The following is a 17207-nucleotide window of genomic DNA, read 5'->3' on the forward strand; positions in this document are numbered from 1 at the left end:
GAATGAAAAGTCGATTCACTCCTAACTTGATGGCTCCTCTCCTGTGTACATTGGCAGAAAAATTTATGACAATTAAATGTCAACATTTATGGTTGAAACTTGATTATTTTCTTGTCACAGAAGAAAAAAGAATAGTAAATTGGGAAGTGGGGATATTAATACTCCCTCCATCTCATAAAATTTGTCATTTTTGAAAGAACGTGCAATTTATGGATAGTGATATTAGTAGGAAAGAGAACTTTTCTTTTTCTCTTATATTCTTAGTGACAGGCCATCTTTTATTTGATGTATTGATAATTATGGGGACCAAGTAGTGGGTCAGTTAATAAGTAAAGATAAAATTTCATTGAAAAGGTTGAATTGATTTTTCTAAGATAACAATTAATTTAGGACAAGAAAAAATGGCAAACATAGAACAAATTTTATGGGACAGATGGAGTACTATTTATGTAGCCTCTATTTGGCGATGCGGTGCTTTTGTTAAAAACATTTTCTTGGGTAGTAAGAACATTTTTAATATGTTTGATGATCATCATATTGCAAAGCTGAAGGTAGTGCTTTTTGGTCTCAAAAACACTTTTTAGCATAAACTCAAAATTGGAGTTCTCAAATAAGCAAAGAGAATTCATAAGCACGATGACTGAGACAGCTATAGGCAATTTTGCGTGCATACGAAGTGCTACTAGCTAGTTGGCTAATGCACAAGTATAATAGATCAAATTATATAGTAATATATATATATATATATATATATATATATATATATATATATATATATATATATGCTAGTAGTTGGCTAATTAATTCATTAGCAGCTCAAATTAGCGGCTGATATCGATTTGATAGATAATTTCGACGAGTCAAAGATGGCTGATCCTTGCATCCCAACTAACAATACAAAAAGCTGCTCAACGTGTTTCATGCAAATTTTATTACGTAAACAATATCAGGACTCTTTGCAGCTCAACGTCTTTCACTCTAATTCATTAAATAATATTTCTATTTGACACTAAAGTGCTAACGATATAATTAGAGGTTTTTTTTTTATGTATTTTCTACTTTACAGAAAATCATAGAAGTTTAAGTGGATAATACTGAATATTAATCGGGGACGGTGTGATAAAACATAAAACCACTAAAGGGGTAAACAGTAATTATAATGAGAAAATACAATAGGCCAATAGTAGTCATGTTCAATTCAATATATGGGATTTAAATGTTCAATTACGTTGTTGTACATACTAAATTCACCATTATTAATACCTGAGGCAACCAATGATCAGCACCTTCCAGGCTTGTACAAATTTTTAATGTGAGAGATAAGCTTTGTAGTATTTAATCCATGGTTAATGCCTTTAAGTTAACTTGAAACTGATTGTGAAGCTAATCACGTTGGTCCTCAGCGTCAATGATCAAACAAGCAGGCAGCAGGTTTTCACAAGCTGTATTAATGCATTTGGGTTGTTTTCGTTTTATTATTTTAACTGATTATAGATTTAATATTAGATAATTATTTTTTTTGATGTTGTCCAACCAACAAAAACACAAGGGGAAGAATAATCATGACCCACAGTCAAATTTTGCAGTATCAATTGGTCCAAGAACATGCACCCTTGCTATTTGCTATAATAACTCCTGATGTTTTGGGGAAAAAAAAAAAGAAATTAAGAAAAGAGTATAGCATGATTCAAGAACAGCCAATTAAGAGGTATACCTCTGAGTTAGATGAGATTATTGGCAGTCGTGAGCTGTTTTGCGGGACTTCTTGAACTTGATCATTTGAACAGGAAGATATGATAAATGATATTTTCCCCTAATTTTAGGGAATATGACACAGTAGCAGAAGTGTGTAAAGTGAAGGGATTAGAGGAACACCCTCCATCCGAATAAGTTAGAGGTGATACACGATCACTTTTGGGCATTATTAAATAGATTAACCATGGGCATTATTAATTTATTCATTTGTGGTCAATTTTGTGAAATGTTTCTCCTTGGTTTTTGGCCTGACAGTGCCCCTCCTTTTGGTTCTTTTCTATTCCAAAATGTGAGAGATTGATCTAACATAAAAATTTGACAATTTCTTTTGTCAGAACAAATATGTAAATCAAGATGAAAGGATAAAAGTATATTTGGAAGGGATTGGAATGGGTTGAAAAATTAAAAACTCCATTAAGTTATAGAGGGTCCATTAGGATTTTGTGATGTAAGAGTATATAATTAAGGATTTTATAAAAGCAAAGAAAAACATCTCCACAAATGGAAGGTTGGTAGTGGCAGCACTCATCAACCAAAAAAAAAAAAAAAAGAATTGTGAAATTGTTTAGAAAATTGTGTTTAATTGTCATATATTTTTGCAATTTCATATTGTTTCTCCCATTATAAAAAAAATTCATATCTTTCATATCATTCTTTTACAAAATGAAGTCAGTAAAATTTAGTTCCAAGTTAGGCTTTCAACCACTTATTACCTTGAATCTATTACGTGAGTCACATATGATCATTTTTTTTAGGAGAAAAAAAATTAGATTCTATTTGTAGTTAAATAAATAATCCAATCCATATTCATTTTTATCCCTAAAAAATAGGATTTAATCCGAATCATATTCATTTTTCCTTCTAAGAAAGTATAATCGAATCTAATCCATATTCATATTTGGCACCAAAAAGTGGAATTTGACCTTTTTTTTTTTTTTTACATAAAAAATAACTGCATATGGGCTATGTAATGATTTCAAGTTGCAAAGTACTCAGAAACTTATATTCAGGTATGAGTTTTTATAAGTTGAATTTGTTATGGACATAAAGTTAACATTTTAAAAGTAAATGACGAAAAAATTGATTCAATGAAATGTAAGAGATGTTTTGAATAATTTTTTTTCAAGAATAAATACCAACTTGAGGATTTATTCAAACTCATGATTGTGCTTTAAAGCCCTGATTCTCCCTCAAACTTTATCATTGCGTTTTTAAGCATTGAGTCACTCCCAAACTTGATCATTTGTTATAAATTTTTTTTTTTTTGGCATCATATGTTTGTTTGATCACTGCCCTAAAACAAAATTCTGGTTTTGTCTGTAGTTTGTGTAAACTTGCTCGAAGCTGATATAAAAATAACCAAGAAAACTTGTTCGTGTAAATTTACCCATATGCAGTTATTTTTTTATGTAAAAAAAAAAAGGGTCATATTCTAGTTTTTGGTGGCAATTATGAATATGAATTAAATTCGATTTTACTTTCTTAGAAGGAAAAATGAATATGATTCGAATCAAATCTTATTTTTTAGAGATAAAAATAAATATGGATCGAATCATTTATTTAACTACAAATAGAATCTAATTTTTTTGCTCCTAACCAAACTCCAGTAGATTCCGCAACATTCTATCTAGCCTAGCACGGGTTTGACATCCGAACTCACTAGCTAGGCACACTTGACATCTCTATTCAACTTAAAGCATCGTAGTTCCTAAATTGCTCATTCAACTTTTAGACTTTACTTTTTTTTTAATCAGTTTTGAACTTGTGAAGTTAAAGGTCGTGGATCAATAAACGAGAGCGCTTTCAATCAAAATGACTGCTAAAACCTCTAATGACACTGCGCTCAATGTGCCAAGTCAGCATTTGTACCACCGCTTTTGTTAGCCACAACACCATCCGCCACCCTTTGTTTCAATCAGCAGCAGAAAAAGAAGAGGAAGAAAGAAAAAAGATAGATATCCCTGGCATTGTAATTGTAGAACTTCCACAGTTTAATTAATTGATTTGTTGGATTCCCAAAGTACGGAAATTGCAAGTTTAGAATCTCAGGTCCCAATCAAATTGCTATTTTTAAAATTTTTACAAAAAAAATATACCATAAAAAAGTGATTGAAAAATTTATTTGCAAAAAACGTAAAAATTTTCCGTGAAAAACGGCAATCCATACAATTAATCCAAACAAACAAGTTCCATTCCACCCAACCCCTACTCCTCTGAGTTCCTGCCTCTTGCCATATACATACAACTTAAACACGACAAACTAGAGTTATCTGCACAACTAAAGTATAACATGAATTCAGTGCTTGGGTATTTGTTGATTGGTTCGTTTTTGTGTGATTTTTTTGTCAACTCTGGTTCTAAATCTAGAGGAGGGCATCGGAAATTGGATGTGTTAATCTTGATGCTGAAATCTAAACTGATCGGTATTTTGGGAGTTGTTGTTGCTATTTCTATGATTATTAAGCTTTGATATGGATGCCTTCAACATTATTATTTTGAAGAATTACTTGCGCGCCTTGGGCGGAGTGGGTGTTCGGTGATGAATTTGTTGGGATATGCATGAGGCAATTGCTCAAAAAAATCTCAATCTTTTGGCTTCAAGAAATCAATTCTGACCTTCTTTTTATTGTCAGAGGGTTTAAATTGAAGAAAAAGGAAAAGAGTGGGGGGGGGGGAGGAAAAAGAATTTCCTGGGTCTGATAAGCAGTGGCAAGTACTGATTGAAAGAAATTGGGTGACCGGTATCTGCCATTGCGGCGACGGGGAAGATGACTATTTCTCAAAATCCACTTTTTGGTCAATTTTTTTTGACCCACAAAGTACTCAACAAATTACATCTAACTCCAAAACTTAATTTCTTTTAATTTCATCATTCTATAAAGGAATGCTAACATTGTTTCTTATCGTATAGTAAACCCAAATATCACAAAAATATACCCTTCTATAATTGTTTCTTAATTTTTCATAATTTTATTTTCATTAATTGATAATACTTTTCATAATTCTCATAAAATTTTTGTATTTTATTACTTTTTAACTACTAAAAGTCAAAATTTGATAAAAGCTTAATCTGCATCTTGTCTTACAATGTTTTAACTTTTTAAACCACGGCTTCAAATCATTGAAAACAAGAGATGCCTACCAAAAAAAAAAAAAAAAGTAGCCACCAACTATAGGTGTAAAAGAAACAAAAAAAATGTTGATAGAACATTAATTTGCAGGCAACCACTTTGTCACCACCACCCATGTCTTAAGGATTCTTAAGCCTCTTAAGCCCTTGTCTTTTAAATTTGAGAAATTTGAGTATGAAAAGGTAATTGAATGGAGTGTAAGTATCCCGACATAGTTGAAGAATAACCAAAAATTTATATTCAACTTTTTTTTTTTTGAATTTTAGAGTGATAATAATAATTCTCATAATTTTTTTTTGTCTACATTGGGCAAACTCGTTTTGTAATCAAACGAAAGAGAATACGATCTACCAATTGAAAGTAAAAATTTAACTATCACATCCATTAAATATGGATTAGGATTTTATTGAGAATTATTCAACAAGTATATTTGCTATTGAATGTGTAAAAGATCAAGGTTATAATAAAATCAAAATGATGAATTAGTTGGTGCCATTTAGTTATAAGATTGATTTTTTTCTTTTCATACTTAAGCATGCATAGTTATTTCGAGAAATGAATAATTGTGTGGTGTGATATTTGGAGTTTTTCTAATTTGAGATATGAATATATATATATATATATATATATATATATATATATATATGTGTGTGTGTGTGCAGTAAATAAAATGTGTTATTATGCATAATGTATAATAAAATAATAAAATAAAAGTAAGTTATATATCAATTTTTTTTATACTCACATTGGATAATATTTGTATAATAAAGTAGTGATTACCATGTTATTGATAAGAACATGAATTTTCTTTTCTAGACTTCTAAACCTGTGAATTTTAAATAGTAGATTTAGGACGGAATTCGTTCAAAATGGTAGTTATTATGGAATAAAATAATTTAAAGTTAAAAAATATAGATATTTAGTGTGGAATGGTCAATTAGAAGCTTTATAATTGGTTTAGGTCAAACAACCATAAAGAATATATATAGATATAAATTGACGCATGTGGAATTGTCAATAATTGTGAGATTGATATTGTTTATTGCATATTGTACTTAACAAAATTAGCCACCATTATATAGTTAATTATCTTGTCAAAAAAAGTATAAATGTATGATGTTGCATATCAAACTTGAATTTAGCAGATAAAAGATATAATTTATTTTACAGTTTCTTAACTAATTTCTTCTTTAAGAGTGGAAAGATAACACTAAGCTGACACGATTAAACCAATACGATTTACTTCATCTCCCTTGAAGCAACCTCACTTGAAATTAGTATGTAATCATGAGATTGATGTTGTTTATGGTAATTGCAATCAGTAAAATTAGCAGAAAGAATTTAGTTAATTATCTTTGTGAAAAATAGGTAATAGAATTCTATATTACATCAAAGTTGAGATAGTAAGTTTTGATGAGTATAATTTTCGTAAAACACAACAAGGGATATGAGAGTGTAAAATGTACTCCAAGTTGGGACAAGATGCAATTGGGACAATGATGAAAAAAGATATTCAAATAATGTTTGAATATTAGCTTTTATGAGATTAAGTCCTATAAACTTAATTTCAGTTACTTATACGTTGGTAAAATTTAATCTATCTAGATTAATGTCTCAGAGTATTAAATTAATTAGTTAAATTTTTATACATAATGTCATGCTTAGTTATCCCGACTCTAGCTGCATTCTAACCCTGGTCATTGATAGCTTCTCCACCAACCACTTCCAAGCAGATTATTAGCCCCACTCCTCAACTAATTTTATTTAACCATAATATTACTTAATGACACCTCAAATTTTTTTACAAAAGCTATCTCTTTGACATGGATTTATTATCTCCCAATCGACATATAGTGTGCACAAATATATACCAGACATTATTTTATGTGTATATTTACACATTTGATGTAATAATATTTCAAAATTAGACCATTTTTAAATGTATTGTTGCTCCATATTTTATTTTGGAAAGCCGTCGGTAGTTTTCCTTGTCTAACTTGCTATCAAACCGCCTTGGACCAAGTCTCATCCGTGCATATCCATGCATGAATACTACACCGTTTAGGACTTTAATTCCAATTAGATAGGCAAATGTATGAAACGGTGCCATCCTATTAAGGGTGCGTTTGATAAATCTAAAATTTGAAAAATAAAATTTGAAATATGAATCCATTAACTTATTAAATTGTTAAGTATTAAATCTAATACATTTGAATCTATGTCACATTCAGTGATAAGTGAACAGCTTATCACTTTTTTTCCGGAGTAAGTTTTGCCTAGAAAATTCAGTACCACTTAATTAATTCCAATGTTCAATTTTTGGCTATCAAACAAGTCTGAATATGTTAAGATCTGAATCCATAAAATTTAATTGCTGAATGATTAAGAGCATAATTTTGTTAGATGGTTAAGAGCATAGAGGCTATTGAAATTCATTTTATTTATTGTCTCATCCTTCTTTTCCCTCACTTTCTTCTTCACTATTCTTTCATTCTTCTTCCTATTTGAGCCTTTCTTCCCTAACTCTTCCTCTTTTCATCCGATAAAATTCTATTATAATCTGTAAAAGCCTCATACTCTCTCTATTAATAGTAGAAGTCACCTTTCTACTGGCCTCCGCACCATCATTTCCTCTCTTCCTTTCTTCTTGATAACATGAAGAAGAAGGTGACTGACACTGCTGTGTGGAAATCCATTCACTCTCTCCCCTCTCTGCAAGATGAAAAAAGGAGGTTGGAGATCGTGGTTGAGGACTCCAAATGCTGCCTGCATCAAGAACTTAACAAACTCCTTCCCTCTTGGCAGCTGCTCATTGTTTCCACATCTCAATTCAACGCAATCCAAGATCTTGCGATTCTGAACTTTAGAGGAACTCTTGTTTTCTATACTAGACATGGTCTGACCGAGAAGGAGTTGAACTACAGAGCAGTCGACCTAGGTCTCATATCAGAGACTGTCCGTCTTCACTACCATCGGCGTCAGTAGCATCTAATGGCAATAATGAAATGTGTCTGGGGCATGATTCTTAGGCGTTTTCTATTCTATTTTCACTCGGTCCATCAAGCTACGAGGACTCTGGCAACTAGCAACCACAGCAACACTACGGCAAGTAGTCATCCGAGCAGTTGCTAGAAAGTGCAGGCGTCGATATTGATTCTACTGTCGAGGGGTATATATCTTTTTAACTTATTGTTAGGCTTCTTACGATTTTCTTGTTTCTTTAAAATGTATATGTAGAAATTTTGAAGTTCTTGATTCGGGATATTAGGGTTTTGATCCTCTTGGCTTCTTCCTCTGCTTGGGTTAATTTTAGTGGAATCTTCAATTTTTGAGTTGATTTTTGGTGTCTAAATTAGTGAATGTCTGACCCAATTTGATTCCTAACATGGGCTTTTGGGAAAAGAAATAAAATGTATGATATACTTTTAAATATTTTTTTTGCTCTGTGTGACTATTGTGCAATTTGGGCCAAAAATGAAAGATATAGCAAATTGTTGTGCCTTCTTTGTTCAACAAATTGCCTTCGTGTCCAATTACAAACTTTTGCTCATCCTTTAAAGATAAATAGCAGACTACTAGCCTAATGTACTGAAATACTATGCAAAATCTATCCTTATTATACAACTACTTCTATCCCTATCGTACACAAATACAAAACAAAGTAATTCTATCCTAATAAAGATAATAAATAAATTGAGAATATATACAAAGATAAATAACAGACTACTAGCCTACGTATTGGAATACTACACTAATTTTATCCCTATTATAGAACTAATTCTATCCATATTGTATATGAATACAAAACAAACGAATAATACTATGCTCACGTTTACGGTACGATATTAGCATATTTGTAGCCTAACGTATATAATATTATGCTAATTCTATCCTTATCGTACAACTAATTCTATGTCTGTTGTATAGGAATACAAAACAAACTAATTATATCCTAAGAATACAGTGGGAGTATATCTATCATTATCATACAACTAATTCTATCCCTAACATATAAAAATACAAAACAAACTAGTTCTATTCCAATCGTATAGGAATACAGTAGGAATAACAAATATATAGAACAATTTTATGGAGTGCAATCAATAACACAGCAAAATTGATGACGGGCTCTAATTGCTTATCCTTTTATTGTTTTATCAATTCCAAGTGAAATATAAAGCAATAAAGGATTTAGCTTTTTTAAAACCATAGAAACCATTAATATTGAGCTTTTAACATCCATTAAAGTATAATATCTCAAAAATGGCCATAGGGTTGTGGAAAACAACTTAGTACTAGTAAACATTATACCCCAAGTACGGGTATGCAAATAAAAAATTTCTGATTTTTTGAATGAATTCGATTTGAATTCGGAAATTTGAAAACAAAAATTTGAAAAAAGGAAAGGAATTCAGAGTTTTCGTGTTTTCGTGTTTGAAAATGGCGAAATGGGTTCAAATTCGGGGCTATGATTCTTAAAAACAAAAATTCCTATTTTGAATTCACAAATCAAAATTAGAATTTGGTTATCTAATTCGATTTCAATTTCATATATATAATAATATATAATATATGTAAGTCATTATATTATATAATGATAATAATAATAGTATAATACCTAAAACTAACTAATCTAGATCATTATAATAAATGTAAGTTATTATATTATATAATAATAATAATAATAATAATAGTATAATGGCTAAACTTTTCAAGTTTGGATGAGGTTGGAGACCTTCCATGACACTATTGATATTGTTGTTGTCACAATCTCCTTTCGTGCCATCCCATGAAAGTTTTAAACCTCGAATGCCTGATTTTTCGGACAACTTTGCTTTTGCTGAGGATTCAAAGCTGCTCACATTCTCAAGTTCAAATATTCCTAACTCGCCTTGAAGGTTGCACAAGTGTTCCAACTCCTCAAGTTGACATCCCTTGTCTTGGCTTACCACGAAGTGGGGCAACGTCCGAAGATTAGACAACTGCCCAATTCCCGGGAATAAACATCGGTCCAAATGAATCTCCAAAAACTCGAGATGCCTCAAGTTAATTAAATTGCTGAACTTCTTAGGTATCTCTGTCAAGTAACCTACTTTCAAGGTCATCAAATTGTAGAGCTTTGTGATGGAATCTGGCAGAGCAGTGATACCAGTTCGTCTGATATCAAGATGTCTTGAATGTTTCATATCACCCACTGCATTCGGGAGATGAGTAACATCCCAGCAGTCTACTATTAACACACAAAGGTATCTAGACCTTTCCAAGATGTCTTCGAGCATAATACCATCACCCCCAAGATAATAAAGCGTTGGAGATTAATCTAGATTATTTTTTTTTAAAAATAAATGCCAAACCAGTTTTTTTAATAAATTCTGTGAATTCGGTAAAATATCGAATTCCAAATTGAATTCGGAGCAAATTTGAATTCGAAAGTTTTGAATTCAAAATCAAAATGGATTGAAATTTATTAGGTTCAATTTACCGAATTTTCTAAATTCAAATTTTTGAATTACTGATTTCAAATTTGATGCACGCCCCTGACACCAAGCGTGGGTAGCCTAGCCGGACTCCCTTCTCGAAAGCTCGACGAGCCCCTCATGTGTGACTTAGCATCACACGAACCGACTACTTTCTTGCCGACCCATTTACCCAAATGAGGTTATGGAGCACTCAAACCGACCTCATGTACATCATCCCGAAAGACTATGATGTGGCTGTTAGGCTCCGCTTTTCATTCATTAACAGTCCGTATTAGCTTTGACAGCGTTGATTATTTTCCAATTGTGATATCAGGTTTGGTCTCCTCTTTCTCTCTCTTACAAATTACTATAAATATCCCTCACACTTCCCAAAGAATACACATTGGTCATTACTTTGTTGGGCCGAACCAGTAACCGTCCGTAGTCGAAGTCCATGTTGAAGAATAGACGAAAAGCACAGGCCCCTGACTCTAAGGCTTTTTTCGAGGCCTTTAAGAGAAAACCCTCGTAGGCTACGTTTATAGAAGAAAAGCCCGGAGTTGGTTAAGGGTGGAATTACATCAAAACAAAAGAATATTCTTCAATTCGATTAAGCACCCACACCAAGAATAGAAAAATATCTTAACATCTTGCTGACCATGACATATAATTTGTTGCATGCCATTGTCATAAACCTTTTATGGATTTTAAATTGCGAACTAAACTCATTTTTATGGAATAAAAAATCACAAAACTAGATCCAAGTTAAATCATTGGAGTATCTATTTTCATCTTTCAATGTTCACCATTAAATCATTAAGTATGTTATATATATATGTTGCTTGTAAATCTTTTTTTTTTTTTGTACTTCTATAGAAAGAAGAAAATTATACTCTTTTAAGCTAACGTTTACCGCAGTTATAAGTTGTGATTAGACTATTGGAAAAAAGGAAGAAGAAAAGAAGTTAGTTTTGTACCTTTTACTGTAAAATCCTTATTGTAAGATTGTACTGGATATTCCGCAAATTCTATATGAAATCTGCTGCAATTTTGTGCTTCATCAAATGACTGAAGTAAGCCTTTAGTCAGATTTCCAGTTGGCCAGAGAAAAATTTTCCGTTGATTGAACTAAAAGTGGGACATTCCATTTATTGAACATCAATGACTGGAACGAATATAGTTGGATGTTAGGATTTTATTTCGAACCCACAAATTTCAAACATTTGGGCCATTACTTGTCAAACTCACATGCAAATGTCTACTGTTTTTCGTTTCCCATCGTGGAGATTTTAAGCATTTGTCAACGTCGAATTTCGGCAGGTAGCTAAATGCACAATCCTACCTTTTATTAAACGGTCAAAGTTCAAGCATAATATTAGTCTTGTTTGGAACCCAAGTTTTTTGCCAAGTTTATCTGTTACAAGTTTTTTAAAAAACTTCTACAGTAAATTACAGTAAAGTTTTAGACAAACTCCTAAAAAACTCAGGTGAACCCGACGAACTAAAAGTACACAGGTGGACCTGACATTCTATGGAATAAATGAAGCAAATACCAAATAAAATACGTGAAAAGAAATTATCTCAATTCTACCTAAATCAACACAAGAAAAAGAAAAAGACGCCCACAAATATCAGCAATTTTCCTGTACATTTTCAATGCATAATTACCAGGAATTATAACACGCTCACAAGAAATGACTTTTTTTGAAGATCACAGGAAATGACTTAATGCACCTCCTATTGACTTTGTCTTACATTCAACAAACAACAACTGATGTACTATAGCAGAAAGATATTAGGCATAGCTTCTTGACTTGTGATATTGAAAGCTTTACTATAAAAATGTTAAGAGTAGACTAGGATTAGACAGTCGACGGAGGCTCCAAGAGAGGGTGGAAATTGATGCTTTTAGCACTGGAAATTGATTAATTTACCATGACTATCAGGCCGGCTTAGACCATAAATTCTCATAGTCTTTGTTCCTTGGTCACTTCTAGCATAATGCCCGGAACCGGACGGCAAGTAAGTAATGATTACTTGTCTTAATTATTTTCCTAATTCTACTTTTGAATAGTATCCCTTCTCATGTTTTTTATCTTTTATTTTTTCTTTCCATACAAATGGTAAATTTTTGCCCAATTGTTTTTTTTGGGGTTAGAATTTGGCTGCAGGTAGAGCTTGAAAGATGCCAAGTCCAAGTACTATGATGGACAATTATATTCCAGAGTTAACAACACATTTACCATTTCTGAGCACTCGACAAATATTATTGAATTTAGGCTCTCTGAATAATTTAAACAGTAGTTTGGGCATAGGATTCAAATTAATTAGTAACAACACATAGTATAAGTAAAATCGTTAATACCCCCAAAATTAAAAATCCAATTTGTTAATACCCCAAAAGAAAAAAAAATCCAATTAGCATCTCCTGTTGTCCCTTCCCTTCCAATGGTTTTAATGATTTTTGATGGTGTATATATTGTTAATATATATAAGATTTACTTTAATTATATATATATAATAATACGATTATGTTCTCTTACTCATGACTAATAAATATGCTGATGAAGACTGCAGATTGATTTTGGTATATCCGAATAAATTAGAATAACTACATGGGCTAAGCTCATCTAGGAAATATATTAACTTCCAGGAGAATTCTTGCAGATCTGCATTTGATATCAATTATTTCACTATAATTTTGATAAGTTGCTTGCGAGGTCTCCTCGAAGGCAAAAAAACTCCATTTGATCCAAAAACAGCTGCAGAAAATTCACCATTTGATGTGACATAACACTGGGGTAGGAATATACTCTTGAGGTGCTGAAAAGTAACTTGCACATTGCTTCCACTCGCTTTCCTCGTCAAGTCATTTTCCTTCATGCCTATCATAAAGTACCCAAGGGGATATATATGTTATAAACCTAAAAAAAAAAAAAAAAAAAACCTCAAACATAGAATATCACAATAAATTTGAGTAACATAACAAACAAGAATCTAAGATGTCAAAAAGTCTAGATTCTTGATATTATATCCAAGCCAAGATAATTATTTATTATGAGTGTCTAGAAGATTTGAATTTTGTCTACAACAAAAAAAAAAAAAAAAAAAAATTCCAAGGGTTGTGTTATTTTCAAAAGTTGAGGTAAGTAGTAGATTATTCAACGCATTCAGAACATAGACAAAAATCTTCAAAGGATTTGGATTCAAGCAGCTGAACCTGAAGGATTCTGGAACCTTGAAAATCAAAGCTAAGATGAATTTAAGATCTATCCAGCTGACAACACGTATTAATTGAAGGAGCATTTAAGATCTAATTAATCCAAATACTTAATAGGCCAAATTGGCTCTGCATAATTGCTCTGTGTAATTAAGTGATTGAAGTCCACATTTTAAAGAAGGCAAATTGAAGTTAACCTAAAGGAATGAATGGTCAAGGCAAGAAGAGGAGACAGATCAAAAGCTTACCAAAATGCAAGGGGAGGAAGATGGTGTGCAAGTACTGCAAAAACTGGACTTCTGGAGTTGCCTTTTAACCTCATTATGCTTCTTTCTCTCCCACCTGAATCTTGAGCCAATGAAGAGTGAGGCATCAATAGCTGATGGTAGATTCAATTGCTTGGCACCACCCTCTAAGCATTTAGAATTCTCCACTGATAATGCAGTATTCCAAGAGATTGTCAAGGTCTTCCCCAAGTGCAGAACAAGATTCAGCTTCTTTAGATTCGGATTGTTGCTGCAGTTCAAATTTGTCAAACCATAGCAACCTATCAGAGTTAAATCTTCAAGTGATGGACAGCCAAGTAAGATCTTCTCCATCATGTTATCATTCAACTCAATATCCTTCAAGGACAAGATCTTGACCGATTTCAAACTAATCTCTCCCTGCAATTCGATATTGCAAGCGGCCAACCTTAGTTCCATCAAGTGATCACTTCTGAAAACAACATCAGGGACAGAGTAATCTTCAACCAGCTCAATGAAACCACACCCCAGTAAATCAAGATCAAGAACTTTCACTTTCTTGCTTGCTGCAAAACGAACTAGCGAATCGATTTCATTAGAAGTACTTTTCAGCCATTGATCTTCAAGAATACTGTCATAACCCTTGTGGAAAGCGAACTTTAGACGCAGTTTCTCCAGGGTTCTGCTCTCATTGAATTTCACTACTTGATGGATCAAGTTCATGAGCTTTTGATTGCAATAAGGACCGTTGTAGCAGGAATGGTTCAGGCACTGATCAAAATCAAGAATTCGAATACTGCGCCACAGGTTTCCAAATCTTCGAATCAGGACCGTCTTTACAGCATCCTCTAACGGTAGGAAGGAAAGTATATGCAGCAAAATCTCATCAGGCAAGCCACTCAACAAATCTTGCTGATCTTCTGATTTCTTCAGCTTCTCAAATCTACTACAAGTTGCAGTACCCTCATCTTCATCATCATTCTTGAAGTCCATTTTAGCAGCTTGGAAGAAGCTGAAATTAAAACAGGCAGAAGGGATCGAATTGCAAGAAACGTACATAGAATATCACACAAACACGACGATCAGGAGTGACTTGAAAAAGTACGCAACGGTTAAGAGTAAGACATCGATTTTAAGAAACAAAATTGGAGTGTTTGGACATTTGCAAACATTCTTAACCAAGTCCGAGGAACTGATTTGGGGCAGCTGCCAAGGCCACGAGACTAAAGGCTATAAGTCCATTTGGACCCTAATGCCAGCTCAAGATCCTATCAACATCGGAGAGGAAAGATATCCTGTCTCTGTCGGAAAAAGACAGAACAAGACTCAATTTGCTTATACGTTTCTGCCCTCCAATAAATTTTGCCAAGCATGGAGCCATGGACCACCATTCACTACAAATTGCCTAAAGATAATAGAAAATTCATCACAAAGGAATTCGATTGGCTGGATGAGATGGTTTTCTTTTTCCTTTTTGTTTTCTTGGTCAAATTTGTCCCAGCATTGGTACCCCCACCTGACTAATAGATGAATTAAGCGGCAAAATCACAATAGTTAAATGATACATAAGAAAGTTCAATTGTTAATAAAAACGTGTTTACTGAGTTGTACATTTTTAATTGTTAATAATAGCATGCATATACAGGAATTGTCAATGCTTTCTTTAATGATGCATTTTTATTGGATCGTTCTCTCTTCTTAGTTACGAACTGATTTCCACTTTTCCTTTGGTAATTAAGGAGGTTGACTTTTCTTAGTTTTTTTTTCTATTGAGTGGGCCAAGACATTTTCCCAAAGAATAAATATCACAAATTGTGATTAAACTACTTAGAATTCGCTATATTGGCTTGTAAATAATTTATTTAGCCAAAACTGTCATTCAACTAATTGTAAATATATATTTTATAATCGAAAAGTAAATGTTTCATTAGTTCAATGACCACAAAATGAAAGCTTTTATTAGTTGAATGATAAAAAAATATATTACTTACTAGTTGAATGCTTATTTTGACTGAATAAAAAAGTTTAATGACAAAAAATAAATGTTAAATAGTTCAGTAACTATTTTTGCTCTTTATTCTTTTCAAATCTAAGAAACTTTCACTTCAAATTTTTTTTCTTGATTAAGAGATTTAATAAAATTCTGCTGTCAATCGGAATTAGATCACTAATATCTAATACCATCTTGTTTTCGTTTCTCACACCTTTTTTCTTGTGAATCCCTCTGTAAGGACATAAGGAAGAGATGGCCTCTTTAATTTATGGTAAACAAAAGTTTTTCCATCATTTTTAGTGCAAAGAAAAATAAAAATAAATAACTGGATATATATATCTGTGTGTGTTTGTTATTAGTTGTTCCCAGAAAAATGTACTTTGGTTGTCTATTAAAAATGTTCAAGGTGTAAATATATTCTAAATAGTACACCTTAAAATAGGCTCTGTCGATTTTTTAATTAATTCATAATTGTCAAACAGTAGAAGGAGAATGCGGAAATTTATGAGTTTCTAGAATCTAAACAAGGAAGAAATAAAACTAGGAAAAATTAGAAGTAGCACATTATTTTGTATACCTGGTGAGGGGAAAATGGAAAATGGGTAGTCCGATCCAAGGGAAGCTAAAAGTGGGAACCAGTTCATACTGATGGCTGTAATTGAACGTGCTTTTATTGTTTTATAAATTCCAAGAGAGATATACCTTTTTCCAGAATCATGGGATCCATTATAATTGAGCTTTTGACATATATTAAAGTATACAATTCAAAGATTGCAATAATGTTCAGACAAACAACATAACATTAATAAGCATTATATCCCCACAAAGAATATAAAAGATCCCAAATTCAAAGATTGCAATAATGTTGAGACAAACAACATAATATCAATAAACATTATATCCCACAAAGAATAGAAATGATCCAAAATCTTCATGTGCTGATCAGGACACATAATTCGTTGTCATTGTCATAAAACTTTGGATTAATCTTTCATATATTAACAGTGTATACACCGTCGATTTTAGATGAATGATAATTATATAAAAATTAAATTTAAAATCTAATTTTTACACATGTATCATTGATCTAATGGTGATAATATATACACTGTCAGTTAGTGTGCATAAGATTTACTCGAAAACTTTTTGGATTTAAATTTGCGAACGATATGTGCCATAAAAGAACACAAAAACTAGATCCAATTAATTTAGGCCTGTCCTTTTGTTGTTCTCACCACATGGGAAACAAATTTTGCCCATGCTATTTGTGCCAAAAATTGAAAGATATAGTAAATAGCTGTGCATTTTTTGTTCAACAAGTTGCCTTCTTGACCAATTACAAACTCTTGCTCATGTTTTAAAGAGTTAAAAAACTTCATTCTGTCCCAAATTGAGCTAATGCTC

General features: G+C 32.2%; 1 protein-coding gene across 2 annotated transcripts; it reads right to left on the reverse strand.

The window, feature by feature from the left end:
• Nucleotides 1-12904: 12904 nt before the first annotated feature.
• Nucleotides 12905-15028, reverse strand: LOC113743456 (F-box/LRR-repeat protein 25-like). Of its 2 annotated transcripts, none has more exons than XM_027271469.2 (2): nt 13814-15028; nt 12905-13269 (listed from the first exon to the last, which is right to left on the reverse strand). In XM_027271469.2, the coding sequence occupies exons 1-2, from the start codon at nt 14867-14869 to the stop codon at nt 13234-13236; spliced, it is 1092 nt and encodes a 363-aa protein (XP_027127270.1). In that variant the 5' UTR covers nt 14870-15028; the 3' UTR covers nt 12905-13233. The 2 variants fall into 2 exon arrangements, with proteins under 2 accessions (XP_027127270.1, XP_027127271.1); XM_027271470.2 differs by having other exon boundaries at nt 12905-13230; nt 13814-15026.
• Nucleotides 15029-17207: the final 2179 nt, after the last annotated feature.

The sequence above is a fragment of the Coffea arabica genome, chromosome 5e (genome assembly GCF_036785885.1).
Source record: "Coffea arabica cultivar ET-39 chromosome 5e, Coffea Arabica ET-39 HiFi, whole genome shotgun sequence".
Classification (NCBI taxonomy): domain Eukaryota; kingdom Viridiplantae; phylum Streptophyta; class Magnoliopsida; order Gentianales; family Rubiaceae; genus Coffea; species Coffea arabica.

What these genes read in the sequence shown, in the direction of transcription:
- LOC113743456 (XM_027271469.2), bottom strand. Translation starts at nt 14,869, where the DNA reads ATGTACGTTTCTTGCAATTCGATCCCTTCTGCCTGTTTTAATTTCAGC. An exon ending in CTTCCTCCCCTTGCATTTTG is followed by an intron (nt 13,270 to 13,813) that starts GTAAGCTTTTGA and finishes TTTTTTTTTTAG; the next exon opens with GTTTATAACATATATATCCC.